This window comes from Gloeophyllum trabeum (genome assembly GCF_000344685.1).
Source record: "Gloeophyllum trabeum ATCC 11539 unplaced genomic scaffold GLOTRscaffold_00012, whole genome shotgun sequence".
NCBI classification, from domain to species: domain Eukaryota; kingdom Fungi; phylum Basidiomycota; class Agaricomycetes; order Gloeophyllales; family Gloeophyllaceae; genus Gloeophyllum; species Gloeophyllum trabeum.
In genome coordinates, this window is record NW_006920421.1 from 704848 (window position 1) to 731899 (window position 27052).

The following is a 27052-nucleotide window of genomic DNA, read 5'->3' on the forward strand; positions in this document are numbered from 1 at the left end:
TAAAAATGCACATTGCAGGAGAGAGCGACACTCAGATACTTGAACAAAGCTGTACATCACATACTACGAGCACATCAAGAAAGCCAGCAGGGAAGCCAAGCGCAAATAAAGGGCGCTCGTGAGGTCAAGCCACCTTCCGTTCACTAAGGTCAGAGATGGCGAAGCGTCAGCTCATAGTACACCTACCTCACGGAATGGGCGCGATAAGCGCAGTCGTGGCACAAGCCGCTGAAGAAGTTCCCAGAGCTGCGTTACAAGCAAGGACTGCAGCGGGGGCCGCGGGGGCTGCTACGACGGTCCCGAATGTGAATCCGGCACCGGCGTAGCAGGCGACAGCGAGGGCGTTGCATCCTGCATGCGTAGGCACCCGAGCCGTTTGTCATCCAGGAATACACGGTGAGAGAGCATACGGACCGGTCTGACAGATGCCGTAGGCGATGGGCCCGGCAATGGTGGAGGGGATTGAAGCCATGGCAGCGAGCAACGGGAGAGCGACGGTGTAGAAGCGCATGTTGTCTAGGATTGGATTTGGGCTCTGGTGGGTGGTGGTAAGAGTGAGAGAGGCGTTGTGAGGATTCGAAGGAGAGCCCCGGTTTATATAGACTTGGACACGCCATAGCGGTTCCGTCCGCAGCGTCATATGACGAAACCGAGGGGAGTTTCGTGCATCGACTACTCGAGGCGTGAAGGAGCTACCGGCGTCTTCACAGCTCTCAATGTATTGAGAAGACCCATAAGAGACGTTTTAGCGCCCGTAAGTGTCCGATCCCCGAGGTAAGCGCAGAAGACACAGCGTTTCCCCGCTAAGAATATGGTACTTGCTGCGGTGGGACCACCTGTGGTGGTCCATGCATAGAATTATAAGGGTACGCTGTCGTAGATCGAACCGCGCGCTTCTAGATAAGTTGTGGAGTGAAGTCTTGGTGAAATCTACCACGTCCATGCGTAGCAGGATCCTTTCTTAGAGATGCTGTAAGTCACGGTGCAAAGACCGCAGCAATAAGTTCCAAGCAGCGGTTCGTCATGCAACGAAGGCTTTGAAGCGGGAGCTTGTACGAGGTGTTCCGGATCGTGGCAGCGCCTTCTGTTCCCTGGCAAAGCAACGGAGATAAACACGTCACCAAAGGACATGTCGGGACGACGTCATCACGGCTTCCCAGTACCTGATATGGAAAGGCAGTTTCCCGATACGGCACTCCTGACATATGTCAAGATTGTTTTGCCCTGCTTGTGCACTGTCCGAGGACGGGTGTAAAAGGACGGTAGGAAGGCCACAACTCGACGTTCTGCGGTTGACTTTCCCCACCACCTCCCCTCTTCACCCAACCTCGTCGTCGGACTCGATCCAGACGCAGTGAGCCCGCGAGCCCTCTGCGACAGAACTGCCGCAACACGGGGGATATGTACCCCCGGGCTCCCGCATCTGTACGTGCAGGTCCTGCATGTCGTAGTGCACTCGACTGCTAGGTGAGAGAATATGAGTTTCGGGAGGTAAGTCAGGTCTGATCTTCCTCCCGCAAAAGCAAATCAACTGATGTGCCGAAACCGAAATTTTGCGCATATATCGCCTTCCAGACGACGCGCCACTCCTGAGGCCTGAGGCATGAAGACACACTAAGGGCCCGTTCGGATCGTTGGTTAAGCCTTGGTTTGGCGTTGGTTAAGCTTCATGAGGCCGAAGCCGGAGGTGCTCGAAGCGAGGTGGCGCGAGAATGTCACAAATAGTCACACATTCCCATCACTATAGTATGCACGGAGAGTGACAAAAGGTGACGGGAAAGCTGGGGCTAAGTAGAACGTTCCTGAACACCCCCTTAGCTTCGCCTTGTGATCCGAAGCCAACACCTAGCCATTGGCTTCATTTTTGGCGGGTAAGCCGAGGCTTAACCAACGATCCGAACGGGCCCTAAAACGTAGGTCCAAGATGTAGCTGCCTCTGCCAGTATGTTACCCAGTACCGACGGTTCTACCTAAGCTGTGTCGGTCTAGATCGGCCTCTCGTACCGAGACTTCTCACGATACTGCGCCTACTGGTTGTGGGTGCCACTACTCCATTGGACTCCACATCCGTGAAGCAATCCAGGTTGACCTGACGTGCTACGACTTTTGACGACCGTCCGTAACGATTACCTTCCATGTATCCCATTCTCGTTTGAGCTTCCAAGAAAGACATCCCTGGCTGTCTGACGCTCCCTAACAAATGCTACAAACACGATCTGTACTATCCACGCTACTCGTCCTTTCCCTCGTTTGCGACCACGTTTCTGCGGATTACACAGCTGTTCCTAGGTGAGTATCCACTTAATAGAACAGGAACCATAGCCTGACTGATCGGATACGAAGATGGGGACAAGCTGTCGCACTTGTAAACGATGTCCTGTTCGTACACGGAGGCCGAACAGACCCGTACAATGAATACTCGTATACCTCCGCCCCTGTGGACAATGATCTACTCTTCCTATCACTATCTTCCTCATTCGACCCCTCGTCGCCTCCATGGCAATATGTCGGCGGTTCATCCAATTCCTCCGCGCCCCAAGGGCCTGCTGTAGCTTGGCACACACTGTCCGCATTCGACTCAAATGACCTCCTCCTGTTTGGCGGAGTCCCAGGACCGAACTCGCAAACGGTCCAGGTCGACCAAGCCGACTCGGCGTATCTGTTGAATGTGTACAATCGCTTAGAGCCTTCGTGGACATCCGAGTCCAACTCCTGGGCGAGCGAGCCTACACGCCGCATATATCTCTCAGCATCTTCATCTGGAGGGAAGGTGTATATCATTGGCGGAGAGAAAGCGGATGGCTCTGGTAGTGCGTTCTCTGATCACTATGTATTTGACCCTAGCGGCCCCTCGTTTACACAACTACCAACATCCAATGGTCCCCCGGATTTGTATGGACATGCGTCTGTGGTGCTTTCGAACGGAACCCTTCTGGTACTAGGTGGTTACTCTCCGTCCGGATCCTCGCTTGTCCCGTTCAACCGCATATGGGCCTTGGATACCACTCGGTCCGATGCAGAATGGTATAGCTTCTCGGTGTCAGCGTCGAACTTACCCACCCCGCGACGGGGTTTTGCAGCAGTCAAGCTAGATGGCGATCGGGTCCTCATTCATGGTGGAGGAGATGCCACGCTGCAGACCACGTATAGTGATGGATGGATCCTCGACACGAGTCAGAATCCTGCTAGTTGGAGTTCCCTCTCCCAGTTATCCCAGCTTGGCCCACGTAAAGACCATTTTGCGATAGCCATGGGCTCTGAAGTGGTCTTCGGCTTCGGTAAGTCTCAGTGGGATGACCATGATCACCATAATTGCTAAACGTGCGCGGTGCAGGTTTTGGATCCAATGGTCCCGCTCCCGCAGCCCTGCAAGTATACGACATCTCCTATAGCGCATGGCAACCGAGTTATACCCCGATACCTACGTATACCGCCTCGACGTTGCCTCCTGCGACGCAGACTGGGACAGCGGGCGGCGGATCCCCTACTGGATCGACTTATCCCCCCGGGCAATCTCCTACAGGAACTGGCACGCGTTCGGGGTACCCCGGGCAGCCCACCCAGTCGGGATCTGGAGGAGGAGGTGACGGCCAGACACAAGACGGACAGGACTCTTCTTCGAGCCGTACGCTGCCGATTGTCCTGGGTACGCTGTTTGGTGCACTCGGGTTACTGGCTGCTGGCGCGGTAGCTGCGTATTATGTCCGAAGACATAGACAGCAGACAGGAGATGCGTTCCATTTGATTGGTGGAGATGGAGGTGACGATGAGGAGAGTGCACATCTGGAAGGCGGTAGGATTCTGCCCGCTCGCATGGTAGATAGCACTGCAGGAGCAAGTGCGGGCTGGTTAGCCGGCGGTAAGAAGGCTTTGGTAAGGTTCGGGCGGAGCACAGGGCTGGTTGCGCACAGCGCCGCCGAGAGGAGGGACATGCTTGCCGACGAAGATACCCGCGACTTTGGGCGAATATCCCTCTACAACTGGGGTAGGCAGCCGAGTTCTACCAGTACGGCGACCTTCCAGTCCGGATGGGCCGAGCGGCCGAAGCTGGGCGGGCTGTTCCAGGGCTCATGGGCTTCACTGCGCTCGCTGGGAGGTGCGATGTTTGATGCCGCCGGTGCGAGAGCGGGTTCGTCGAGAGAGGCAAGTGGCAGCTCCAAGGCTACCACGGCGTGGTACGAGAAGGACCAGCTTTTGTACGAGCCGTTCTCCGAAACTTCACTCATGCGTGCGGGCGACCCTGTGCCGACACGCCCGCGGGCCAGTCGGCAGCCGTCAACGACTAGTGTCTGGTCGTATACTTCTTACCATGATCCGTTTGAAGACGGCGGGAGCGAAGGTCACCACGACGTCGCTTCAGATGAGGGCCAAGACGAGAAGGAGGAAAGCACTTTGCTCAGCCGGCCGCCGAATTTGTCGTTGCAAACAGTGGTGCCAAAACGTTTCGCTGCTGGCCATTCCCTGTCACCGGTTACTGAAGTAACTTCGCGTACGAGCATGTCTAATTCGCTATCGTCGCATTCCCAGGAGGGCGCGGTGGCGTCCCCATATACCACGCTCGGTCGATCTTCCCTTTCGTCTCAAGAATACACTCCTCGTTCACCCCCGCCAAGGACGATTTCGATGATAGACGCCAATCCTCGTCCGTCAGAGCCGCTTCGTAGGTCAGATAGTTGGTGGGCGCGGTTTGCGAAGACGTCCTTCCTTGACCGGAGACATAGCGACCCCAGCAAATCGAGCCGTGCTCCCCTTGAGTTCCGGGATCCACAACCGCCTCCGCGTCTGGTTACCATTGAGGAATCTCCGCAGTCGGTTTCCAAGTCGCCTGAGTCGCCTGAGTCGTTGAAGAATAGGAGAGGTCACAATCTCACGTATTCTTCCCAGCACGCCCGGTCGATGTCGTCGTTACAGACGGCGAAGACGGCTGACTCCGAGGCGCTAGAGAGGATGGCTGCGACGGTAGATGTGGTGCAGAGGATCGGTTCCCACGTTACCAGTCCTAGCGGTACGACTTCTGAGAGTCAGGTCAGTCCTGTGACTGAGACTACTCGGTCCACGCCGCCGTTTTCGTCTGCCCCCTCCACAAGTGCTCGGGCGACAATGGGTCATGACCGTGAGTCCAGCTCGGAAAGTTGGCGAGAAAGCTGGCGGCATTCTGGTGGTTGGTCTATACCCTCGCGATCTTTGTCTCTCTCGGCTCGCGCTGTCACCAGCCATATGGGTGGCGGGACCAGCTCGAACATGTCGAGTCCTCCGTTGTCTGGATCTGCTAAAGCTACCCTCGGTCATGGCCACAGCAGCGAAGCGGCGACGAGTCCGCCGTTATCTACGTCGGCGCGGGCTACACTCAGCCATGCTACGGAATCCAATCATTTGCCCAGCTTGAGGAGGTCCTCATCAGTTATGGCTGCCGCTGGACATACGCCTGCGCGTACGCCTGAGTCGCCGTTCGACGACCGTTTCGCATATTCGCCGCCCGTTCTGTCACCGCCCGTCTCGACCGCAGCAGCGACAATAGGGCATAGTGCTCCAACCGTACTCTCACCTGAAGAAATGACGCCAGAGTTTGAGAAATCCCTTCCGGAAACTCCATCCACTGATTCGTCTGGGTCAACCGCTCGGAGTAGCGGACGGCGGTTGTCTGGACCTCTCGTTTCCAGCAGAGTGCAAGAACTCGAGCGGCGCAACTCACAAGACGCCGAGTCGCCAACAAGCCCACCCCCGCGAAATACCCGAAAACGAGAAGAAAGGCCGCGCGGGCGACATATAACTGTAAATTATGGACTTGTGCAGAGGCCATCCCTCTTTGTTGCAAACCCTGATGATCGTCAGTCGAGTCAAGGATCCTCGTCTGACGCATGACAGCTATATCAATCTTGGGTGATAGAGTCTGTGGGATAAATGGACTGTATTTTACGAAACTGTTATGTTTATTTGCTTGATTTCACGAGTCTAATGACCGTTGTTCTACTTAGTACCCCACGTTGTAATCTTTTGGGACCATTGCGTACAGTTTGTATTCCCGTAAGATGTATGAATTCAATGAAAACAGTGAATCAGTAAAGTGGAAAACAAGACGTCATTTGAAAGAACATTGGCCGAGAGTAAGACCTCGCAACTTGCTAGTCCTAGGAAGAGCGAAACCCTTGATTAGGTAAAGAAGTCGAAGACCACTTCCACCTGTCCACAAAGCCACCTGCGAGTTATCACGTCCATCGCACAGAAGTCAGTCCAATCTACGCACAATTTGGCAATAGAATGACCGATGGCTTGTCGGCCCAAGATGAACCGGCTAAGAACCCCTTCATCGCATGAACATGAGATATCAGGGCAGACTAGCGTCTTGAGACGGAAGCCTGGTCTTATGGGCTCATGACAGCTAGCCCACTCCTCCGATGCTAGACATCCAAGAATCGCTCGGCTATCTCCTCCAGACAGCTCGAGAGTACTGGCGAAGGGGAAGCATAAGAGGAATGGTAGACTGAGATCCCGTTCTTGATAAGGATCGACCAAGCAGACGTCATAAAGACATAGCCTGCTCAGCTCAGGAAACTTGGGAGAACCGCCACAACTGGTGACTGTGATAGCACGAACAACTGCTTCCGCACCCAAGTGACTGAGCTTTCCGAAGACAAGGGTTTGAAGTAGAGGAGCTGATATGGTGCCGAACAGCGTGGCCACTACGCTGCCTTCCTCTGCCGCCCTGTCCCAAAATTCGTCGGAAAATGATAAAGACAATGAGAGGAGTGATGGCAATGTAGCACTGAGGCATGGATCCCGTGCTTCGCGCACCAGTCGGAAGCATGGCCCATCTATGGTGAGACATTCAAGCTTGGAGCATGCTTCAAGTAGAGCAACGAACTCCTCTAGGGATGGCCTTCGAGCGGCAGGCACGTCCACGATGTTGAGGGAGGTTAAGTGGGGGAAAAGATTGTTCAACCCTTTCAGATCCACTCCGTCCAATCGTAGGCGCGAGAGGCGTGGCGTCCCGCCGGTTAAAAGTGGTGCGCTCCGCGGATACTCGAAGCAAGGGGTAAAAGAGAAATCTGTGAGCTCAGGAGCGGCCAACGTCCGGAGCCGCGTCAATGCGCTCTCTATTGGGAGTATACCATGATGCGCTCGGGCGCCGTAGATTGTAAGCTGGAGTGAACGCCAACGGTCGGCATGGGCTGAAACGGTGTCCATGAAGTCTCGCATTGCAGGCTCACAAGCAATGACGGTCTCGACGCCCTCATCTGGCGTTGACACGAAATAGATGACCAAGTCCAGCAGGCACTTTCCGGACCGCGTAAGCTGAGCCTTAGTAGGTTCCAGCTTGGAGTACCGGTCGATGTATACGCTGCTCCATATGGTAGGCGTCGTCAAGGCCACGTTCCTCCAGTGATGCGAGACCCAAGATGCAGTGAATGGAAAGGTAAGCTGTCTTTGGCAACTCTCGGCTTCATCAGCAACGACCATCTTCCATATACCGGTCAGGGTTTCAAGTGGGAGGATATCAGCAGGATCTTTAATCCGTGCCCTTACAGCCTCGACAGGTACGGAACCAGGACGAAGCTGGGTGTGGAGCATACCAAGGTACATATTTTGGCACCTGAGCTATAATCCAGAGATTCGATCAGTGAAGTATTGAGGAGTGACTGGGCATACTGACAGACTGACATCTATTACACGAGATGTATAACGGGTGGATACCTTCGGGCGTACAAGCGGTTAGCTTCGTGCATTTGTTGGTATGGACGGCCTTAAATACCTATGCCTGCCTACGATGTCTGTCTCGTGCAGAGACCACCGCGTGTAAGCAAGACATATTTATACCAGCAAGAGCGCTCAATGAGTGTTTCGCCCATGTAAAGAGGTTCTGAAACCAAGTCAGCACCAATAATGAGCAGACACTGACGCTGCGGCGTGAGCATACCGCCGATGCACAGTGTCGTCGCTGATGAGATGTCCCCTACTGAACCTTATTCACTCTAAAAGCAAGCGCTCGTTGGTTATTTGCGCAGCCAACGCTCGACCGGTAAACCCGAATCTAGGAGAAGGCTCCTTTGATAGGCTGGGACTAGAGCTAGCATAGCGTCTGTCCTATTGATAGCATGCAAATCAAGACACACGCACTATTGATAGACTGAGCAAAGATAGATAGTGTAGTTGGCGATTGGCAAAGCCAGAGACATCCCCGACCCTACTCCTCAGCGTCGATGAGGAAGCCCCGCAATACGCTCTCCATCTGGTCCCGGCGCATCTCGTTGCCCCGAACCACTTCATCGTGGTCATCCTGGAGATTCAAACGTGACTGGACCCACTGTGGTGGAAGCACTTCACCGTTACCAGGTGCATCTGTCGCAGAAAATGACCTCGGCTTCGGCTGCACCTTGCTGCTCTTGCTTGTCAAGGTGGTGTGGCAGGCATAACATAGATAAGGCGCGAGTGAGGCCTTCTCCGACGAAACCGGAGGGTCGGTGCTCAGCGACCGGATCGATATGCGATTTTTCCACTCTTGAACCCCGGGCTGAGCAGGCCTGATACAAATGATAGCTGTCAGATGACGGGCACTACGCAGAGGAGGATCGGATGCACCGGTTACATAGTATGCATGTCCCTACGGCATGATCTTTCGGGGACAGCTTCGCACATGTCCGCGCGATAGTCGACACAGTCGAGGGGTAGTCCTTCTCCAGGCCGATGATGAAATCTGCGTAGCGCGGAGTACACATGTAATATCAAGAAAGCGCATATACAGAGTCTCTGAGTTCTACTCACCTTTTGTAATTCTGCTGATGCCTTGCCTCGCGCCTGGCCATGTCTCTTGGCCCACAATCTCCAGGCCCTTCCACCATGCATACATCGCGCACTCCTTCATCACAATATCCTTCAGTGGTCTCACAACCCTTACGCTCCGACCTTTCGACCGTGACAAACTATCTGGACTCCACTCCTCTTGCACTTCCTCCTTGAGATTGAAACCCCCGCCTTGGGCGACCAGCGATACAAGGGATATTGAGAGAGACGTGAGGCAAGTGCCGAGGGCGAGGTGAGAGGAGTGGGTCGATAGAGCAGTATGTAGGAGAAGAAGGCGGGTTAGGGTCTGAAGCGTTGATGGAATAGCTGTAGGAGCAGGGAGGGAGGATAGGTAGTTGCATAGAGCGGACAGAGGTGTCCCGTTCCTAGAGCAAGGCGATAGTATCAAGTCTGTTTCGAGAGGATGCACAATTGAATGGAACCGCACGTGGATTCAAGATATGTAGCTCTCACCTTCATTGGTGACATCTACACCGAGCTGCCCCTTCGCCGGCTTGCCACCTACGCTTTCCCACCAACTCTCGTCAAACGCGTCCTCGATGCGTAAGGGCACAAATTCAAGGTCATCGTACCGCTCTACGATGCGGCGCACGTCATCCGTCCGGTCGCGCATCTGCCCTACGCATCACGTTCTGTCCAGTTCGCCCAGGCACACTGAGATGCAGACGTACCCCGTGAAACGCCCCGCAAACCTCAACATAGCAGACCTTGCCTTCCTTCCACACCCTTTCTTTCTTCGGATCTTTGCCTTCTGATAGTGTGTTTGTCTCTCCGCGAGGTCGTCGCGAAGAAAAATAACCACGATAAATGACATCGAGAAGGACTGTGGACCCGAGGCCCCCTGAGAAGGCTATGACGAGGTTCCCTGACGGGTTGAGATTTTTCTTGCGGGGACCCTCTGGCGTGGGGTTGATTGTCGGTTCAATGGTCCGCTTGATCTTATTGTACATCATGGGCAAGAAACAGTCCCTACCATCGAATTAGACGATGCGCTAGTACCAAAATAATTAGAGCGTACTTGCAATATACAGCATGACGGATCACTATATTGCCTTGATTAATCTTGCACTTAATACAGAGCTTTGATCGGTCAAACTTCCGTCTCCCTGTACAAATTTGTGACTTGTAAGCAAGCGAAACGATGTCCGCATGCAACTCGGGCTCACGAGGCATGAGCGCATCGCTCTCCGCGTTCGGGTTTCCACAACTTGTCGACATCGTTGAGGTTGAAGACCGATACCAAACCGTCCGATAGCTTGAAGCGTAAACTTTCGTCGCAGATTCGGATCGATTCATTACATACACGTGACTGTGGCTGTACTAATTAAAGGGGCTCATTGTGGCGCTGGCCTGCCACATCTTGTCGGTACATGTACACGGTCTTCGAACCCGATCACGACCACGCCTTTGGGGTTAGCAAAATAGTGCGTACCATATCGTCCGGTAATGTGCCTACTACGGTCAACTCTGGTGAATTTTAACGGAGTCAACACGTTGGCGCGTGTTGTGCCTTCCGGTCGGAAAAAACCAGCGCTTTCCACCTTGGACGTTTGAACCCAAGATTAGAGCACATAAGTACTGATGCATTAATATTCTGAATTGTGGCATCTGTGCCTTGCCACTGCTGCTGTACTCTTCCATGCTCATAAATGAGACCACTTCAGGCTGTAGTCTGCGTCATCCTTGAATGTTAGAGTGCACTTCCCGGAAACCACCATCTCACGACTCCACGGATTGTACGGCATCAAATCTATGGGGTGTCTGTTCCTAATGGAATTCGGAACGCCATGACCTCCTAAATGACGCGAGAGACCATTGTCTGACAGTCGAAATGCACTTATGAGCCAGTCTGACCTACCCGAGCCGACTGCCTCCGGAGAACTCCACCTCCGGGTTCTCACATACGTTTCCTGTGTTTCATTGGGATTCTTGGGAAGCATAACTCCGGCTGAAGCTGGCTCATCGACGTCTGTACTAGCGGATTAAGCGTAGGCTAGACCAGGAGATCCAGATTCACCTATGACTTCCCTAATACTTACGGTGTTCGAGGAGGAAGAGAGTAGAACGATGAGGGAAGGCATTACTCGGCCACGCTGCAAATGTACAGCCCATTCTAATTTGTAAATCAGCCTCTCGGCCCCGAGGTTACCACCGACCGCATTGCGCTATTTCGAAAGGACTTTTTATCGTCGTACGAAGTCTTCCAACCACGAAAATGAAGTATCACGCCGAAACTGCTTCTACCCAGCCTAGAAACACTGAAAAAAGTTTCACGCAATAACAGGCTGCAATGGTCAAAAGGTATAAAGGGGGGTATAACGTCCTTCAATCGTACACAACCAGCAGCTTGCACATCTCGCCAACTGGGGGATTTTTGACATATATACAACATGCTCTTCCGCCTCATCGCTTCCCTGTTTGCTGTGACCGCAATCGGCGTAGCCAGCGCTTTCTCCGTACCGTCCGTCCAGGCAGAAGGACGCGATGTCCCCGATGTGACCTACCTTTACCCGAAGCAGACGACCACCGATCCATTCAGTGCGATCGAGGCTGCCGTCCAGGGCCTCGAGCAGGCTGCCAGTCAAATACTCCCCGAGATCAGTACGGAACGTTATCCATACAATATTTCAACGATGTGCTCACTCCTTTGTCCAGCTACCCTCGTGAACTCGGGAAATGCCACACAGTCAAATATTGAGCCTCTTATTCAGGATCTTGTCAACGCCATCGAAAGCGCTATGTCTCAGGTCAATCCATTCCAGGGCCAGACTTTCTTCCCATCGGTGGACGCCAGCCAGAGCATGGCCAAGTCCATGGCCGACGTCATCAACGTACGTGCCTCTTTGTTAGTCGTAGACGAGCCGCTGACAATTTTCCATACACAGAATATCGCGACCACCATGGACGGACTGACCCAGACAAACATCTCGAACGTCCCCGCGGTGGTGAAGCCCGTCGACTTGGCGCTCACCCCGTTCCTCGGATTCCTCGGAGCTGCCGTTGCCGGATTACTAGCGGACATCGTCGGCTTGTACGTTTCTGTGCGTTCGTATTGGATGTGGAGGTATATACTGACTTGACCAGCCTTGTGGGAGGTGTTGTGACCATATTGACGTTCCTCCTGCTCAACGGCCTTTTGAGCATCCTGGGCCTCTAGTGTGAATCAATTCATAACTATTGATTGTTGATTTATGCTTACCTCTATTTTCGAAGATGTTCTCATACGGCACGATGATCCACGAAACACGGTTCATCTATGAGCAACAGGTGGGTAAGTATGAGGAAACTGAGGAGCGGGATTTGTTCAATTTCTTCGACTACATTCATGTGTCTACCCTCCGCATATAACTATCTCGATGTATGTTACGGTCCTTTTGCGCTGAGGACATTGTGGCTCATTCACTTACCGGAGGGTAAGGGTTGCCACCGACCGCATGCATACCATATGTCGCACCCTCGCGGATCTTAGCGGACCCGTGTGCAGACTAGCCTTTATAGAGCTCCCGTCATCGTAATACGCATATGTCAAGTGGACCCGAAGGCCCCGCGCCGTGGGTAACCTGGAACATGGGATGAAACTATAAACACCGCGCTGGCAACGGAACATAATTAGAGTTGTGGACAAAGGCTCAGTCCGGAACGACTTATATGTGGTTCCAGGAGTGAAGGAGGATGAGTCTCATGACGGTACTCCGGCGCATGGCAGGGAAGCAGGACTATGAATGCCACACGACCTGACCGACAGACAGTAGGCAAGCATTGCTCTGTAGCTTCGCACGGCATCCAGCTCGGCGCCGAGTTGAAGACAATCTTGAAGAGCTTAACTCTTCTCTTGTTTGATAGGTCTCCTACGACACACTTTGTGTTGAGCCGGAATTAGCCAGGGGTAAGACGGACAGGAGGCCTTCATAACGGGAGACCAAGCAAAGACGTTATCTTCGCGTCTTACCCTTCAACCTGTCGTGTCAGTCATGAGGATACCTGTGCTGCTCTCCCTATTCTTCGCATCTGTGCTCCACGTAACCGGCGCTACGGGACTAAGATTTGGGTTTCAAGATAGAAGAGACGTAGGAGGATCCGAGTCCGTCATCAAGCGGGACACCATAAGTGAAGTGGAGTCGGCTGTGGCAAGTTTGCAGCAGGCGACAAGTCCAATTCTAAATCAGATAAGTAAGTAGACGTTGTACGCTCCGTGTAAAATGATCTTATCTTCATACCTTCGTGTAGCCGATCTCATCAATGAGGGAAATGCGTCCGTAGACACAGTAACACCTGTCATCGCCGACCTCGTTGCCGCCATCAATGCTGCCAGCTCTTCTCTGGTCGGGCTCCCAAGTGTCCGCGTCAAACGAGCGACCAATGACACGGACGGCATTGCATCAACGATGGGGAATCTCATCAGTGTGCATACATGTAATTTCCATGCTTTTGGTAGCACTCTATTCACCTCGATTGTTCAGGACATCACGTTCACGATGGACGGACTGACCAAGACTGACATGGCATTGGCAGACGTGCAAGCCATGCTGCTGCCTATGGATGACGCGCTCGGCACTTTTCTGCAACAGGTCGGAAGTTTCATCGCAGGCCTGCTCGCTGATATCGTAGGATTGTACGTTACCTATATTCAAATGAACAGGTAAATTGGGTACTAAAACCTCATTAGCCTTGTCGGTGGAGTCGTCACCATATTGACGTACCTCCTCTTGAACTCGATTCTGATGAGCCTCGGCCTATAGCAGTTTGAATTTGAGTATCGGCTAGTATTGTATCGAATAGATCGATACTGTAAATCAAAAACCATTAGTGTTGGAATTCACGTCCGCGGGGGGGGGGGGGGGGGGGGGGGATACGGACGCGTCCACAAGAACACAGTGCATGTTTAGATGTTTAGTTCTGACACGACAGGAACGTTAAGCACAACCGAAGAATGCGTGAGAAAACCAGGGCAATAACATTTCAGCCGTTTGCAGTTCGATGGGCCCATTTCTCGAAAATCATTTACAGTCGGACCATGTCGGAGAAGGAAATTCAAGTCCCCAAGACCCCAATATCAGACCACTTGGACTTCGTTTAATTTCTGGGACGTCCCTGGCACCATGTCCGACACACTCCGACTATATGTGACTTTCTGAAGTGACGGCCTATCGATCTGCAAACGGCTGTTAGCCGGGGCTTCGCCGTATACGTACTAGTAGTACTAGTACTCCACCAACAAGCCCATTCTCTGATAGCCGGTCAAGCAAAAACGCCAGAAAAGAGGTAAAAGAGGTCCTTAGGGAAAATTCAAGTCCCTCGAGTTGCATGCTCACGTAGTTGTGCCTGTGGACAAACTCAGTATGGCCAATGGAAAGGTCGCTGGGGTTAAGTATCACGGTCTGACAGGATGCGTTCGCCGCAGTACTAGTGAGTACTTATCCCCACGATTCGCCCTGGCTGGCCGTGCCCTGTAATGTCTTTATGTTCCACCGATTTGCAACACTTTCACTACTTTTTAGCATCTCGTGGCAGATCTCTTTCTTTGCTTCTCAAACAAAGATGAACAAACATATCTGTACCCGTCTTTTTCATGGGCGGTGCACTGTCAGGGTTTATTGTGAGTTGATTTTCTTCCACGTTTTTCAAAATCATGCAAATGCGAGCCAGCGCCGACGACACTGTACATCCGGATAAGGAAAATGCCCAAAGAATCGAAGACGAAAGGTTCAGTGCCCTATCTCAGCACAGCGTCCTCCGTACACACCACTACGTCAAAGAAATGCGAGCCTTTCTGTTGGAAGCCGTCTCACCTAACCTCCGCGTCAAGACTTCCCCTACAGAATTCCCAGGATGCCGGTGAGAAGACCCAAGACGCTGAGCAGGTCACCGAGACCCAAGCTATCGAGGATCGAAGAAATGGGGTCCAACCTAGAAGCAAAAAAATTCCCAACCAAGCGGGAAGGAAGAGTGTCGGTCCACTCACGCGCTAGCGAGCTCTGCGGTTACTCCTGGCACGATGTCATTCACTTCGTCCTGTAGATTGCCCAGGGCTGAACCAAGGCCCGACGTATTTGGGGTCGCAGAGATGACGCTCGTCGGCACCGTTTGCAGCGATGTAGCTATGTTCTACATATGGACGGTCGTTAGTACAGTCGCAGGCGTACCGACAAGGTACCCATTACGGTGATTATTGTAGTCAGTGTACCGGCAGTAGGTACGAGGTCGCCAATGCCGCTGCCGCTACTCGCTGAATCGATCGCGGCCGTAGTGGACGTAATTTCGGAGATGATCTGCTCAATGAGTGGAGCGAGGTTGTCCGCTGAAGCGCCGCCTGATTGACCGAGGTTTGCTGCATGGTGCGTCAATCACGGGCATATGACAATATTCAGCTTGATGGAAACCTACTGATTTCACCTAGAACAGAGCTGATCTCGTCTTCCAAAGAGGTCAGAGCAGACGTAATCGCGTCGCGCTTCACGGCGGCGTTCGGCAACGGCGTGCCCAAAACATTGGAGGCGCCTATGGCCAGAGCGAAACCCAGGGATACGATGTGAGTAAGCTTCATAGTAGGCAATCTTGTGATGAGCTGGGGCTCATTGTCTGGCGGCTTTTTATACGGGTTCAATTGAACCCCAGACTGTGTTTTAGGTGCTAATGTTGGATGTCAGGGTGCCACATTATTCATCGGGACGTTCCCAGACGGAACGGATTCAATATTGGATAGACATCCACGGCGATGCACGTCCAATCCGCGAAGCACTACTTTTCAATTGGAGGTACTTTGGTTCTGCAGTTCTGGCGTGCGAAGCTAATGTGACTGTTGAGATGACAGCTTCGAACCGAGCCTCATGCAATGGTATTACCGACTTTCAAATTCACTATACGCTCCCCAATAAACCTTTCTGTACTCATGTGGACGAGGTACCATGGTTTTCCGGACTCCCAGACGTGCAGAATTCGCAGCTCCGTGATTCGGGAGGACGAACTGCTTTGGAGAGTTCATGCGACGTTTCTGCGCTTTATCTTCCGCAGCTTCCAAGTTCGCGGTTGTCGCGAGCACGCTGTGGAGGTGATAATAAAGCCTCTTGTTCGAATTCCGCCAACGTCATCCTGGATCTGGAATGACATTTGAGATATCACGAGCATAGGCGGATAACACCGTAGGCATTGCTGTGGTGATATGCAGTGCTGTCTGCAAATATTACCCAGGTCTCATAACTTACCAATGAAACTGACATGAGTTTTGTAAGGTCACGAGATGCTCGTCATGATAACTATCCTATCCCCAGGGTGAGCGTACGGCATCGTTACAGGCCCTCCAAGACATGCAAAGGGTTGAACAGCGAGCCAGTTTCAGATCTTTGTTTCGACAACCTTTCCGGGATTTTGGGCTGCCTCCTGAAGCTGCATCGCCAGTAGAGGACGGGTAGGGGGGAAGTGTAAGCTCTTGCCCCCTGTATTTCCGCCGTGGAACAGACATACAGTATCGAGAACGACAGACAACGTGTTTTCTGTTCTTCCAGGCGTTTGACACATCAGTACTCTGATCCTTGCACTGCGACCCCTAGGTACAGGTGATTGGCAAATTTGCACAAGACGAGGGCGTACGGTTTCTCTCACACGTCGAGGACTCGGATGACCGAGCAATACGCCGCAATCTGTAATTGCGATGAATGGCATATGTCGGGACTCACGAAGGCATCTCTACTCACATCTACTCACGGCCCTGGAGGGAAGTGAGGGACGTATGGGTGTATTGGTTATAAGAAAATGAAATCAGAACATGTGTTCAGGTTTCCCGTCTAAAATTGGTTTCAGGACAAACATCGTTCACAGAAGTAGAATCTGCGAGTACCTCTATGCACACACACCAGATCAATGCACTTCCGTCTTACGATTTTCATGCATGTACACCGCCGAGGGCTTCCTTATAAAGGGAAGGTTTGGAAACCCACAGGGAGTGGCTCATCAGACATGTACTATGCCTGCAATGGCACCATGCTATACTAAGCTGCTTCAGTGTATTGAGAAGAGTGCATTTGTCGCCTCTTGTCTAGCAAGGTCCGGGCCATACGAGAACCCTCTACATAGAGAGGCCATCGTGTTCAGGGTCGGATTGTCTCCTGGAACTCACCTACATTGCCGTGTTCGAGTGCATTTCGAATTTCTCGCCGTATTTTTTCCCTCGGATGTTCAAATTCCTGAGCCTTCCTCGAGTTCAGTGGTGAGATACCCCCGTGTTTCGCTCTTGACAGACGGAACACAATGTTAATGATCAGCCTATAGATAAACCTATAGGAAAGCAACCTACATCAGGAGAGCCGCTGCCACGAATGTCGGGCTGTGATCAATCCCTTCCGACGTATGGGACTTCCTAGTTCATCCAACATCATAATAGAGCAAACTGCAAATGCAGCTGATACCGGCAGTGTGGCACACGTTATGGCAAGTCCCGGACGTATTACCCAGACCTCCCGATGACTCCTCTGGTATAGAGACAGTAAACGATGTTGAGGGGCGCGTCTTCGCCAGCCATATGGAAAGGTCCGTTGCGACGACCTTCAGCGTTGATGAACCTGTAACGGCAAGGAGATACGCTTAGCATTCATGGCCATCACGGTTGGTACTCTGGCAACCAAAATCCGAGAAATGGGGAGGGAAGCGGCAGCAGCGGGAGGAACACTCAGCTCAGAGTATTCAACCCTGGTAGGCCCCGCAAAGCACAGCATCTCGTCTTATCCTCGTCTTCCGGACTGGATCCACAAGATGCAGTAAAGCATTGCAGTCGCCTGTGTTCAAGCGTCTAGTATGGTGGGTCTCCTACCCGGCGCCAGCAGATCAGCAGCATAACTTTGCGAAGGCATAGATCAACTGAAATCTCGTTCAATAGAGGTACAGTCTGGGTCATCCGCAATGACCTGCATGAGTCCAGCATGCTTCGGTGCTTCAACATCCATACGCTCACCAGGGCGAACCGTTCCTTCCGTTCCCTTTGGTACGGAGTTCAACGGTCCAAGTACGCAATTGACCTGAGTACGTGTCCCAAGTGCCTGTTGCACGAAGGCCGCGGTCTGGAGCTCTGGGATTCAGCAGTAACGGTGATTGAATTGGAACACGCCAACCGAAATGCACTACACCCGTAACGCGAGCGACTTTGACAAAGCCTTTTCACTTCGCATTCCATACCGAATGAATAAAATACAATGTATTGAGAGGAGCGCGTGCGTCCAGCCCAGAAGAAAGCATCTTCCCGCTCCTCTGGTCTAGTAATGCGCGGACCATCGGCGCTGGGGCCCTCCATGGAAATTAACCCGTACAGGATCGAGTTTCCTGCTCGCACTCACGTACACCGCCAAAGACTCCTGGAGCGCCGTATTCGAGCCGTCGCGTCTGAGCCAACTGCTCGCCGAATCGTTCTCCTCGGGCGTCCAAGTGCCTCGGATTTCCGCGGGTAGCGCGGTGGGGTCCTCCTCGTGTTCCTTCATGAGTGTCGCAGGAATGGTCAGAAGGGTCGGTACCGAGGGCTTTGTGGGCGCGATAGTTTTGCGGATGCCGATGAGCGCGACGAGCAATGTAGGTACGATTCCCTATGCAATGTCTGATGAATGCAGAGACCGCTGAGAGAGCTCTGAAGTACGCACCGAGGCATAGAAGACGACAACGCCCACGATGCGCTAGAGACTTTTGATTCAGCGGGATGGCGCAAGCATCGGAGGTATAGAGCGTACCGTGAGATTTGGTAATGAATTGAACATAGGTTGTACAATGATTGCGAGCAGGAGTGCTGCTGAGTAGATGAAGCCTGATTCCGCTCTGAACACAGCAAACAAAATAGTTAGTAAGTACGCGACAGGTATAGGGATTCCTTTTACATTAAAAGCGCTGCGCTTATGAATCTCTTGCCATGACTATTCCCAACGATATCTCTGACCTCCCGAGTGACGCGCCATATACGGAACGCTGTAGCAAGTCAGCAAGACAATTTCCCTCCCCAACGCGCGACCTACCAATGAATCCCGTTGCATACAGATTGGTGGACACGGATGCGGCGTAGTAGACGATATTGAGATACGTCTGTACGTCGGACAACCGCATCCATATCGCTGGCGGGCCTGTCACGTCGGCACTCGCAGCGGCCCTAATGAGATACAGCTTGATGTCGATACCCATGATGGTCACTCCGGAGCCTGGATGATCACGAGTGCAGTTTATTTAGCGGAGACCAATGATTTTAGGAGGGAGGATACGTACCAAAGACGGCAAGCAGCATAGCCCCCGGGAACAGGACAACCCTCCAGCTTCGATTGTAGAGGAGGAAACAACGCCAGAGCTGCTTGATGGTTAGAATCGGGATCCTGACGAATCAGGTGCCTTACAAGTATGCTATCTGCGACAACGCTACCAGCACTGTAAGTACAATCTCCCCTAAACAGCGGAGGAAATGCAGACTCACAAGCTAGTAACGCTGAACGCGTCCCCGACAATGGTAAGAATATTGGCGATATTCGTCACCCGCAGCCCTTCTTCTGTCTCCGATGTCCCCGCCGCCTGGATCTCGAACGCGAGGAAGTCGTCCAGGAGGAAGATGATCGTCTGGCCGGTTATGGCGACCCACAGCAGAATGATGGCGGTCAGGAGGAAGACTCTGGCGCAACGCTCGCGGGTGCGCGACAGGAGGAGGCAGACAGCGCCTATGAATATCACGAGATAGGAACCTGGTCACGTGCAAATTGGGTCAGACTTGAAAAACAGCGGCAAAAAGAGCGCGCACCATAGAGCAGACTCGAGATCTGTTTGGACCGACGTTCATATCATGACGAAAGGAGGATTTATTCTAAGGGTCTTACCCATAACACAAGGAATTGGAACTTTTGAAACTGCGATGCAGGCGCATCTTGTCAGTGAGATAGAGACGAGAGGAGTGGTAAAAGACTCACGGGGCCCATGTGCGACGCCTTGTTGCGATCGAAGACTGATGAGCTTCAGGTTGAAAAGTCCAAGGTGGCCTCGCGCTTGACTCTCCTGCATCCTTTTGAACGGAAGATGGAAATTAGCTTATCATCTACAGCGGTGATCCCGAAAGTTACTAGGCATCAGTGGTTCCTGTACACCTCCGGGTCCCACTAGTTGGTATCTCCATAGGGTGACTTCGCCTGATGCAGGCGAGAGCAAAACAGGTACATTCTACGCGTGCACACACGACTTGTGCGGTGAAGTGCGCGAGGTGTCTACGTACGTAGTCCAGAACCGAGGCTCAGGCACAGCCGTTTACGATGGGCAGTGATGATAACTCCGGGACTGATAGACTTGCTTCTCCTTGGGTTAAGCAATATAGTGGAAGGTGCTGTGGCGGTGTACGCCCTGTACGGGCGCGACACGATGATGCCTGCGACGATTGATGCCAATCTGCTCAAGTATGTTTGTCTCTGCCTTGCGGGACATTCAAAGGCTCGACTGATATAAATCGGCGGACTGTATAAGGGCCCGAATAGAAGTATTCCCAGACGTCCATTGCGTCATGTTCTTCTACATCCACACTATCATATCGGTCTTAGCAGCACTATCCATCGTGGCTGCGTCCACGGTCGGCTCAGGTAGAGTGCTTTGTTCGTTCAGTCGGCTGGGATATTCATACTATATACGTTGCGTTAGCTACCTGGTACGAACCAGGGTTATCTGGCTGCGCACTAGGATCACGCCTGCCGCCAGCTTCCCTCTCGCGAGACCAATTCCAAACTCACAAATGCGGATCATTGATTGGCGTCACGAGTAAGCCCAGGACACTGTTCGCCAGTCGCGTTTATACTGCAATTGATCACTCACCCAACAGGTGATAATTCGAGCGTGGTATACGCGATCATGGACGATATATGCAATGGATGCAGCGACAACGATATCAAGTTGTCAGAGGTTGCTTGGAGGGAACTATCGCCACAGAGCAAAGATGCTATCAATGTGACTTGGTGGTTTATGGACCCATGAGTTGTATGAATACTATGCGGCGCGTCATCCGGGCTGAGAGTTCAAGCCACCATTAAGAATACTAGATAGAGGATTGCCTCATGCCACAAGGCCGTGAGCAAAATCACAACTCGTGGCATTAGGCAGTCCTTCCGTGATTGACTTCTCCACTGGCACTACTGGGAGTTTCAACAAGCCGGATTCATAAGACGAAGGAAATGGGCTATGTCAACGATTACTGCGTGTCGAGCGATCATGGACAGAGAAAAAGCCACAAAAGACTTGCAGCCTTCCGAAAGCGCGAACTGTTCATACATCTGTCAAAACGGATATAGAGGCCGCTGACTCACCTACAACGACCTCAACACAACGTAAGAAACTGGCCTGCGCAGCCTACAAACGCCTTCGCCGCATCGTCATGGATGGAACAAAGGACGAGAGCGCTTGCAATAGCTCCAGTCCGTATCCACCGCTGCCGCCGGCTCGCCCGATGCAGTATCCGGAGCGGGGGCCGACAGCCCGTCCGCAGGTGTGACGTCAACCCACCGGCTGTATAACCTCGTCCACCTCGCCCAGCCATGCCCCACAGTACGCATACACTCCCTGCTCGTCCGCTAGATTTCATTTCATCCCGGTCTTTTATCCATAGACGCCCTCCTCTGCTATGGCCATCTTCTCCCATCGCCGTCACCACTGGGCGTACGTCTGGATACCCGCGTTCGGCGCGTTCATATGGTGCGGGACGCTGCTTGCGATGATTGTTACCTGGGCAGCGCAGGGCAAGCCGCATTATGTGTCCGAAGACGGGTCGATACCCTACATTTCAGATATTGGAGCGGATATCTTGAAGCCGCTGTTCGTCGTGGGGTGCTGTATCACGGCGGTGTCGTTTTTCTTGAGTCTCGTGTGCGAGCGGTGGCTGAGGCACTCGGGGAGGTGAGTATATGCGCATCGTTTGCGCTGCGTTGCAAAAACTGACGGGGGTTACCAGGCTTATCGCTGATATGCGGAGGAGAGAGAAAGTCTTCTCAATACTCGCAATTCTCGGCTCATTTATCGGCGGATGCGGACTTATTCTCCTTTCGATCTTCGACACAAAGCGCTTCACATCCCTACACCGAGTATTCCTACTCGTGTTCATCGTCGGCGTGGGTCTAAGCGCCATTTTCACCATCATCGAGGTACGTACTATTGGTCCACTCATGTTCTGCCTGTGGACGAACCTAACACACCGCATCCAGTTTCGCTGGATCTCCAAAGACTTCACCGAAATCCGCCGACTCAAAATCGCCTACCTCGCAAAAGCGCTCATCGCAGGCCTGCTCATCCTCCTCGCGATCGCCTTCGCCATCGCGCTCTACCAGTCCACCAACGTCGGCGCCGTCCTCGAGTGGACAATCGCCTTCGGGTACACGTTCTACCTCCTCACGTTCGTGTACGACTTGTACATGAGCAAGGGCATGCACAAGGGCGAGCTCAGCCGCGACCGCCTGATGCGCGAGAACGGCTTGGCTGGCCAGGGGGCGACGATTTGGGGTCGGGGGAGTGTTAGCACTGCAGGCGGGACGGCGAGGAATAGCCAGGATACGTATGGCATGCCGACGTATGGCCAGGGGACGTACGGCCGCGGCAATGGTCATATCGCTTAAAGGTGATTTTGCGCCCTTGTCTCTCGGACACGAGCAAAACGAATGTTGGGAGGGAAAGCTTATCCCCATACTCTTGGACTGTGACAGCGGAATGAATGGTCATTCAATGTAGACCATGGATGGATTCACGAAGTGTTACGATAATCTTGTATCCATATACCTGTAGAAGCTTTCGTAATGTTCCGTTGTATCGTTATGAGCTCACGCTCTGTAATTCCATTAAATTATGCCATTTCAGCCTTAGCTCTTGAAACCACACCGGGGCGGCGTCTTCACAGAACAAATGCTACTACTCGATGTAGCGCTTACCTTGTTAACGTTGTCTCTTTACTAGTACCCGCCGGGCCCGGACGGCTCTCGTACCTTAGATATCGAACGTTTGACTTCATTTCCCTTTGCAATTGGACACCTAGTCTCGGAGTTGTGGTAGAGTCGTAACCATCATGACGTGCCCGCATTGACTCGATACGAATGTCTATCGAAATTCTATCGTCAATCTGTGCGAAAGGGCGGTTTCGTGTTGCGACTTCGGACGTGCCGCAACCTCAGCAGGAAATGGCCAGCCTGAGCATGTATCCGCGGAGCCTGAGTGCGAGATCAAACTCAAATGTTCCTTGGTGTTGACGGAGCGGACCAGCTAGATTGTCTATGCACTAGTCCGAGTCGGTGTAAGTCCATGAGCTTCCTAGCAAGAACCCTGTACTGACGCTGCCCTTATACCTATCCACGTCTCAAAAGAACACATATCAAATTGTATGTGGCGAACTCAAGATGTGCCCGAGATGTCCTCCTTCCGGTGCTCCTGCCCGAGAAGCGCGATGGATGTACCTGTGCAGTCCCCTCCACGATGGGCAGGCGGGATCCGGTGTCTCAAGGTTCGTGGCGCGTGTCGTTGCAAGGATAACTGACTCTGAAGTGTTCCTCATGCTGCCTCAGGGTTCAGCTACAGATAACGTCAAATGAAGCCAGACGAGGTGACACCCCCTCAACTATCAAGGAGAAAATTACTGCGAGGACATCCCCTCTCCAACAGTTGTCCTCGAGTACGAGGCATTCAAAAACACCAGGGTGCTCATGGTATGCACGGTGCCCTCTCCTCTGCAGGCGGTGCGCGCTCCCCTCAGCCACGGACCCATATCTGCATCGGTTTAGCTGCATCAACCCAGCGGTTCCTGCACGCCGCAGAGCGGCGTCGGTATTCTCGGCAAATCCGGGCGTTCAGTGGTCGTATGCTACCCCGAGCCTCTGATGGCCGTATCAAGGTATAAAACTCGCCTGTCGAGGATGTGCCGGACAATCCCCCCTCTGCAGTCAGCTTCCCAAGATGAAGTGGTTTTCGTGGTTCTTGATGCCCTTAAGCTTGCTCGTCGTGCAGTATGACGCTGTGCAGGCCCTCAAGCTGCCGTTGACTCGTCGGTCCACCTCGGCTGGGCATAGCTTTGGGGTGTCATACAAGGGCAATACTTCAGGCTTCAACGAGTCTGTTGGAGATATCACTTTCAGCGGGCATTCCGAGGATATCGCTGTAAGTGTGCCTGCCCCTCTCCCGTTGGTGCGAACGGATTTAGCTCACGTTTGTTTCATGTGCCCTTAGTACTCGACCGCTATTACGTTGGGTGGGGAAGGTAGGAAAGAGTGGCCCTCCTATACATACAGTAACTTAATCCATCGCATGTTTAGAATTCGTGGTGCAGCTCGACACAGGATCCTCCGATTTATGGGTGTATGCGCCTGATCGTCAACCGCAATTGACGAACCACAGTAACGTTTTCGTCGATCTCACGTACGGCTCAGGGAGCGACGCTGGGTTCGTCGACTTCGCTGATGTTGAGATTGGTCCATACTTTATCCACGGACAAGGTGCGAATGTCCACGGACATGAATTGAACCAAGGCTCAGTTTGATACCATACAGCTTTCCTGAACGTCGCGAATGTGAGTGCCTATTTCACAACTGTTTCACCGCTCTTGACTGTCGTGCAGTCGACTGGTGACGAAACCTTCTTTGCCGGGGGCATGAACGGCATACTGGGCGTATCCTTCGAGGGCCTTTCTCAGGTAGCAACGCAAGTTGCGCTGGCATGGGGCAATACTCTGGGGAAGAGTGTGTTATCCAACATCTTCCAGCAGAATGTGACAGGACCAAACTTCATCAGTTTTCTGCTCGGGCGGCGGGACGACTTGGACAATACTGGCAATGGGTTGTTCACTATCTGCGAATACGCGGACGGGTATGAGAAGGTCTCCGAAACGCCCAACCTTCCTGTCATTCTCCCTCAGACCCCAGATGAATCGCCCAGGTGGCAGGTTCTCATCGATGGCTTGAAAGTCAACGGGAGGTCTTTCGCATTCGATTCGTATACCAAGGCCGGGAAGTCGACACCCAAGGATAAAGCTCTCGCGCTGTTGGATACAGGCACTTCGTTAGCATACACAACGAAGCCGTTGCTGGATTTCCTTTACGCGGATATACCCAGTGCGGTATACCAGGAGGGGGATCAAAATTACCGGCTGCCCTGCATGGCCTCTGCGAACGTTACCTTCATCTTTGGGTTTGTCGTCAATCCCACCTGTCACGTTTCCACTCTGACTTCTGAATGACAGCGGACAAGAGATTAATCTACATCCACTTGACTATACTTATTCCATCACGTCTGACTCAGACTCCGCTCAATGCTACAGTACCTTCGCGGTGGGCTCGCAAAGACTTCTTGGTGACCTTGATATCCTTCTGGGCGATGCGTTCCTGAAGAATGTATACTCCGTGTATGTCCCCTTGTTATATTACCCGTTCTCTCTCGCTTAATGACTTTGATACAGTTTTAACCTCGGCGACTACATAAACACTTCAGATGTAGCGGACTCCCTGAAGCTAGGCGACCCCTTTGTGCAGCTGCTACCTACGATAGCGAACATGCAGGAGGCGCTGGAAGACTTTCAACGTACCAGAAGTGAGCTGCTGAAGAAGTGGCCAGAAGCAACCAGCCAGAATGAGGCACAGCCGAGCGGAAACGTCGATGAGAGGCTTTCGAACGCGGCAGCTACCTCTTCCGATCATTTCTCATCGGGGTGGCCTGCTCTTTCCAATAAGCTCGATAAGTATGGTCCCGTAGTGCTGGGCTTGCTCGCAGGGAACCTCCTTCTAGGGGTCATACTATGCGGAATAGGGATCATGTTCTGCGTTCGGAAGGGGGCGAGACAGGGAGGGCAGGCGCGTACAGTGAATCCTAGCTACTCTCCTGTGCCGCTGCACAAGGAGGAAGGAAGGGGCGGAGGCGACTTTTCCACTCGTTACAGTGATTAGGGAGGAATTTGTATATCGACTTCATATTACTTCACCTCTGAATCGGACTACGCATCTTCATGGACAATCTCATTCCTTTTTGTTTTCAGAACGAACATTCATGCATTGAGTCAAGGCAGAGCCATTATTATGCGAAGATACTGAATCCGGGGAAAAAAAGTAGAATAAGACTATAATGTCCTTCAACGTCCGTAGAAGCTCAGAAGTAGTCCAACATCCGGCCATGCGCTTAGTTCGTGGTGGAGGTGATGGTCACGGGGGCCTCAACGCCGCCGACCGAGTAGTACGGGGTACCGTCGGGGCCGTTCGAGGCGAAGGTGTTCTTCAGCGTGACGACGTAGCTGGCACCAGAGAAGTAGTAGGCGCTTGGGATCTGAGAATGCACTAGGTTAAGAACCGACAACGGGACTCTGCAGGAGGGAAGACTCTTACCTCGACCGTGAAGTTCTCGTGCAGAGTGCCCGCAGCGGGCTCGTGGTGGGCAAGGAGGATGTCGGGCTCGTGGCCGTTGTTGTTCACGGGCACGGACAAGTAGTAGTCGGTGTACTTGGGGACGTGGCCGAAGTACTGGACGGCGCAGGTGAAGTCTGCGTTGATCGTGACGGTCTGTTGGCAATCACAAGCGTTAGCGAATGTGACGGAAAAGAAAGGAGTGTCCTCCAACGTACGTCGTGGGCAGCAAAGCTGGTGGGCGAGACAATGAGAGTGCCGAACTGGGTGGCCTGAGGGCAGAACTGAGCGGATGCAACGCTTGCCAACGCGGCGACGGAGGAGACGGCAGCTGCGACGGAGAACTTCATGTCTGAACTCGAGGATAGAACGAAAGACTAGGTCTTTGAAAAGGTATGGAGAGTGGATGAGGACGTCGAGGATACTGAATGAAAGATAATCCGTGCTCCTTATATACTGTAAGCCCCATGCCTAGGGCAAGCTAGCCCGCAGTGTATTCGCCACCTCATGAGGACTGCGCCCTCAGCTGACTGTACCACATAAGCGGAAGACGTAACTCAAGGAACATAATCGTCGTCGCGGGGTGGATGATCGCGACGATCAGACGTGAAACGTTTAAACGTCGGCCAGGGCATCCCGCCTCTGGGGCGGGCTGGCGGTGCATGACCCGAGCCTTAAAAGCATCCGGCCGTGCAGGCACGCTGCCTCCGCATGCAGACGTCGATTATTAGCTTGAAGACCGGATTCAAGTCACCTGTTCATGGTACTAGCTACAGGGGCGCTGCTGGAATGGAGCCTTTCCAGGTCTTGTCTGGATAGAGGCAAAACAGGCACTCTCACAGAGGCGGAAGTACAGTACGTATACGTCGAGCGCATGAGCAGAGATCCCGCCTTGTGTTCTTTTTCAAATT

General features: G+C 52.8%; 10 protein-coding genes across 10 annotated transcripts; 4 read left to right on the forward strand and 6 right to left on the reverse strand.

Annotated features, from left to right (window-relative positions):
* Positions 1-187: 187 nt before the first annotated feature.
* GLOTRDRAFT_46582 (uncharacterized protein) lies at positions 188-511 on the reverse strand (the record flags this gene model as incomplete). The annotated part of the gene is made up of 2 exons (XM_007870491.1): positions 188-351; positions 415-511. 2 exons carry the CDS (start codon positions 509-511, stop codon positions 188-190), a joined length of 261 nt encoding a protein of 86 aa, XP_007868682.1.
* Positions 512-2045: 1534 nt separating this feature from the next.
* GLOTRDRAFT_140297 (galactose oxidase) lies at positions 2046-6071 on the forward strand. Its single transcript, XM_007870709.1, has 3 exons — positions 2046-2289; positions 2344-3278; positions 3335-6071. Exons 1-3 carry the CDS (start codon positions 2201-2203, stop codon positions 5860-5862), a joined length of 3552 nt encoding a protein of 1183 aa, XP_007868900.1. The 5' UTR covers positions 2046-2200; the 3' UTR covers positions 5863-6071.
* Positions 6072-6150: 79 nt separating this feature from the next.
* GLOTRDRAFT_95488 (uncharacterized protein) lies at positions 6151-7581 on the reverse strand (the record flags this gene model as incomplete). Its single annotated transcript, XM_007870710.1, has 2 exons — positions 6151-6196; positions 6245-7581. The coding sequence occupies 2 exons, from the start codon at positions 7579-7581 to the stop codon at positions 6151-6153; spliced, it is 1383 nt and encodes a 460-aa protein (XP_007868901.1).
* Positions 7582-8371: 790 nt separating this feature from the next.
* GLOTRDRAFT_64309 (uncharacterized protein) lies at positions 8372-10044 on the reverse strand (the record flags this gene model as incomplete). The annotated part of the gene is made up of 7 exons (XM_007870711.1): positions 9966-10044; positions 9818-9905; positions 9471-9768; positions 9301-9412; positions 8761-9189; positions 8578-8692; positions 8372-8519 (listed from the first exon to the last, which is right to left on the reverse strand). Coding segments are annotated over exons 1-7 (1242 nt in total), but the record flags the coding sequence as incomplete, so codon positions are not given.
* A 1145-nt stretch (positions 10045-11189) lies between these two features.
* On the forward strand, positions 11190-13538 carry GLOTRDRAFT_95490 (uncharacterized protein; the record flags this gene model as incomplete). Its single annotated transcript, XM_007870712.1, has 8 exons — positions 11190-11400; positions 11455-11630; positions 11685-11840; positions 12013-12066; positions 12643-12685; positions 12769-12969; positions 13027-13411; positions 13466-13538. 8 exons carry the CDS (start codon positions 11190-11192, stop codon positions 13536-13538), a joined length of 1299 nt encoding a protein of 432 aa, XP_007868903.1.
* A 937-nt stretch (positions 13539-14475) lies between these two features.
* GLOTRDRAFT_140299 (uncharacterized protein) lies at positions 14476-15343 on the reverse strand (the record flags this gene model as incomplete). The annotated part of the gene is made up of 4 exons (XM_007870713.1): positions 14476-14706; positions 14762-14904; positions 14961-15127; positions 15184-15343. 4 exons carry the CDS (start codon positions 15341-15343, stop codon positions 14613-14615), a joined length of 564 nt encoding a protein of 187 aa, XP_007868904.1. The 3' UTR covers positions 14476-14612.
* Positions 15344-17867: 2524 nt separating this feature from the next.
* Positions 17868-19724, reverse strand: GLOTRDRAFT_122612 (uncharacterized protein; the record flags this gene model as incomplete). Its single annotated transcript, XM_007870714.1, has 11 exons — positions 17868-18365; positions 18420-18452; positions 18507-18591; positions 18651-18738; positions 18786-18965; positions 19030-19108; positions 19155-19176; positions 19232-19469; positions 19550-19568; positions 19626-19655; positions 19716-19724. 11 exons carry the CDS (start codon positions 19722-19724, stop codon positions 18042-18044), a joined length of 1107 nt encoding a protein of 368 aa, XP_007868905.1. The 3' UTR covers positions 17868-18041.
* Positions 19725-21320: 1596 nt separating this feature from the next.
* Positions 21321-22627, forward strand: GLOTRDRAFT_64313 (uncharacterized protein). The gene is made up of 3 exons (XM_007870715.1): positions 21321-21675; positions 21731-21920; positions 21981-22627. The coding sequence occupies exons 1-3, from the start codon at positions 21404-21406 to the stop codon at positions 22386-22388; spliced, it is 870 nt and encodes a 289-aa protein (XP_007868906.1). The 5' UTR covers positions 21321-21403; the 3' UTR covers positions 22389-22627.
* Positions 22628-23712: 1085 nt separating this feature from the next.
* On the forward strand, positions 23713-25691 carry GLOTRDRAFT_131850 (acid protease; the record flags this gene model as incomplete). The annotated part of the gene is made up of 7 exons (XM_007870716.1): positions 23713-23913; positions 23983-24013; positions 24069-24248; positions 24303-24322; positions 24371-24939; positions 24992-25153; positions 25208-25691. 7 exons carry the CDS (start codon positions 23713-23715, stop codon positions 25689-25691), a joined length of 1647 nt encoding a protein of 548 aa, XP_007868907.1.
* A 61-nt stretch (positions 25692-25752) lies between these two features.
* GLOTRDRAFT_122614 (uncharacterized protein) lies at positions 25753-26663 on the reverse strand. The gene is made up of 3 exons (XM_007870717.1): positions 26360-26663; positions 26124-26297; positions 25753-26064 (listed from the first exon to the last, which is right to left on the reverse strand). Exons 1-3 carry the CDS (start codon positions 26489-26491, stop codon positions 25921-25923), a joined length of 450 nt encoding a protein of 149 aa, XP_007868908.1. The 5' UTR covers positions 26492-26663; the 3' UTR covers positions 25753-25920.
* Positions 26664-27052: the final 389 nt, after the last annotated feature.

Excerpts from the sequence above, each read along its gene's own strand:
- GLOTRDRAFT_140297 (XM_007870709.1), top strand. The coding sequence starts at position 2,201 with ATGCTACAAACACGATCTGTACTATCCACGCTACTCGTCCTTTCCCTC. Across the intron at positions 2,290-2,343 it reads GATTACACAGCTGTTCCTAG|ATGGGGACAAGCTGTCGCAC; the intron begins GTGAGTATCCAC and ends TCGGATACGAAG. Across the intron at positions 3,279-3,334 it reads TGAAGTGGTCTTCGGCTTCG|GTTTTGGATCCAATGGTCCC; the intron begins GTAAGTCTCAGT and ends TGCGCGGTGCAG.
- GLOTRDRAFT_64313 (XM_007870715.1), top strand. The coding sequence starts at position 21,404 with ATGGCCATCTTCTCCCATCGCCGTCACCACTGGGCGTACGTCTGGATA. Across the intron at positions 21,676-21,730 it reads TGGCTGAGGCACTCGGGGAG|GCTTATCGCTGATATGCGGA; the intron begins GTGAGTATATGC and ends GGGGGTTACCAG. Across the intron at positions 21,921-21,980 it reads CCATTTTCACCATCATCGAG|TTTCGCTGGATCTCCAAAGA; the intron begins GTACGTACTATT and ends CACCGCATCCAG.
- GLOTRDRAFT_122614 (XM_007870717.1), bottom strand. The coding sequence starts at position 26,491 with ATGAAGTTCTCCGTCGCAGCTGCCGTCTCCTCCGTCGCCGCGTTGGCA. Across the intron at positions 26,298-26,359 it reads CCAGCTTTGCTGCCCACGAC|ACCGTCACGATCAACGCAGA; the intron begins GTACGTTGGAGG and ends GATTGCCAACAG. Across the intron at positions 26,065-26,123 it reads ACGAGAACTTCACGGTCGAG|ATCCCAAGCGCCTACTACTT; the intron begins GTAAGAGTCTTC and ends GTGCATTCTCAG.